The sequence below is a fragment of the Schistocerca americana genome, chromosome 1 (genome assembly GCF_021461395.2).
Source record: "Schistocerca americana isolate TAMUIC-IGC-003095 chromosome 1, iqSchAmer2.1, whole genome shotgun sequence".
NCBI classification, from domain to species: domain Eukaryota; kingdom Metazoa; phylum Arthropoda; class Insecta; order Orthoptera; family Acrididae; genus Schistocerca; species Schistocerca americana.
In genome coordinates this window covers 154,268,442-154,270,310 of record NC_060119.1, presented here as the reverse complement: position 1 = coordinate 154,270,310, position 1,869 = coordinate 154,268,442, and the positions used below count along the sequence as shown (strand labels likewise).

The window sequence follows — 1,869 nt, the reverse complement described above, 5'->3', positions numbered from 1 at the left end:
TTATTTATGTCACCTGAATCAAAGGAACCATTTTAGAGCTCCATTTTCCATGCAGGCTGTAGGTAGAAGCAAAATAATTACACACGTTTACTATAAAATTTTTCAGAACAGCTTTATTGCTATTTGTTTCATTAGAAGCACATGTCTCTCGGTCCTATGGATGAAACAAACACTACGAGTAATTGAAAAAGAACCTGCACTTACCATGCGGCTATTAGGTAATATGACACAAACTTTGAGTTTGCAAGATGATGCTTCCAGCAAAGATAGCTTCCGTACATTGCACTGTTACAAGGAGAGACGCCCTTCCAAGCATCATTATGTAGTACTTCACTTATGGAATTGTACAAGTATCACGAGATAAGTGACTGCCGCACTAACCGTGCCTGTGAAGACATGAAGGTCGATGTCACAAAAACCCATAGCGGAAACTCGTAGTCTGTCCATTGGAAGTCGCAGAACATCGACTGCTGGCCCGGGACGCAGGAGCGGCTGCAGCCTCGACAGGAGCAGACCAGCCCTGTCGGCGCGGTCAGCCGCCGAGGAACACACCCAACAGACCACCAGCTGGCGTAACAGGACGTCAGTAAGTGCAAATAACTTCACCAGTGTTTCCGCTCTCTTGTCTGTTTCTTGAGCCAGGATTATAAGCCAATAGGCAGAGCAAGTCATCTCGACGAAATCTCCCAGGATGGCCAGCAGCAGTGCAGGTCCGAAGTGGAGACCGCAGAGGCGAGCACAGCGGTGAAGAGCCAACCTGGCGCGCTGCAGCCGCCGCACCTCCGCCCCCACCGCCCCCGCCACACCAGGCTGTCCTGCGCGCGTCGCCAGCTCCTCCAGTTCTTCCTCGCTGCCCGCCGGCGGCCGGGTACTCCCCAGCAGCTGCCCACAGACGATGCCCATCCTGTGTCGGAGTACCAGCACAACAGCGAAGAACTGAATTCGCCAGAGCGTGATAAATCCTTGAAGGCACAGGGTGATAGTACCTATTGGCGTACGTCTGAAGAAATAGGTTGCTAGTACGCTAACTCGTATGACAACCAAAACAAGCACTGTAATGGAAAGTAAAATTGCACTTTGGCGAGTTTTGCGATATATTTCCGTTCTGTAAGTGTGATCTCGCATGGCGAGCAGCGCATCTACCTGTTGCACCAGGTCCGTGATACTGCTAACGTTACCTTGTCTAGTAGACAGAGATCTACATAAGATTGTAGCTGGTTCCAACATCGACAGTAAAACAGATAACACAATTACAAAATGCACTGTTATACGGGAATGCTGATCTATTATGATTATATGCATTACTAAATAATTGCAGTAAAAACCAAAGGCAATGACAGAGACAAGCCACATCAAACATATGAAGTAGCCTGTGAGTCGCTTTAATGACACTCTAAAGGCACAAGTTGAAGAATTTTTGTTGTCACTGATGATGGGAACCAAACCAAACATTTGAAATGTGAGGTACAATGGTCTGACTGCGCTTTCAAAACTATGACCACTCGATTGAGAAACAGATCTGTATGGACTGATCATAATTGAAAGAGCTCTCCTCGTGTAACCGAGTAGCTCTCACGACTGAGTTACGACCTAGTTGTCAGACAGAGCACAAAATGAGAATTCCAATTTTCTTGATGGGATAACGATCGAAACGTAATTTCACGAATACCAGTAATGAATCATTAGCGCTAATGAGTCGTTAACTTGAGAGGGTCGGCAAAGAAATATTACATCCTGTGTCAATCGCGGGCTAGTTGTTTGTAGACCTATATTACAACCATTAATAATTTAAGGACAAGTGTTAAGGTAATACAAATATTTCATATACCATCTCGGAAATAGATTAAAGAGCACATTATAAATTTCTTA

General features: G+C 45.5%; 1 protein-coding gene across 1 annotated transcript; it reads right to left on the bottom strand.

Annotated features, from left to right (window-relative positions):
* Positions 1–330: 330 nt before the first annotated feature.
* LOC124611105 (gustatory receptor 23a-like) lies at positions 331–903 on the bottom strand. Its single transcript, XM_047140220.1, has one exon. It carries the CDS (start codon positions 901–903, stop codon positions 331–333), a length of 573 nt encoding a protein of 190 aa, XP_046996176.1.
* Between the last annotated feature and the right edge of the window lie 966 nt (positions 904–1,869).

Coding starts and splice junctions, on each gene's coding strand:
- LOC124611105 (XM_047140220.1), bottom strand. CDS start 903: ATGGGCATCGTCTGTGGGCAGCTGCTGGGGAGTACCCGGCCGCCGGCG.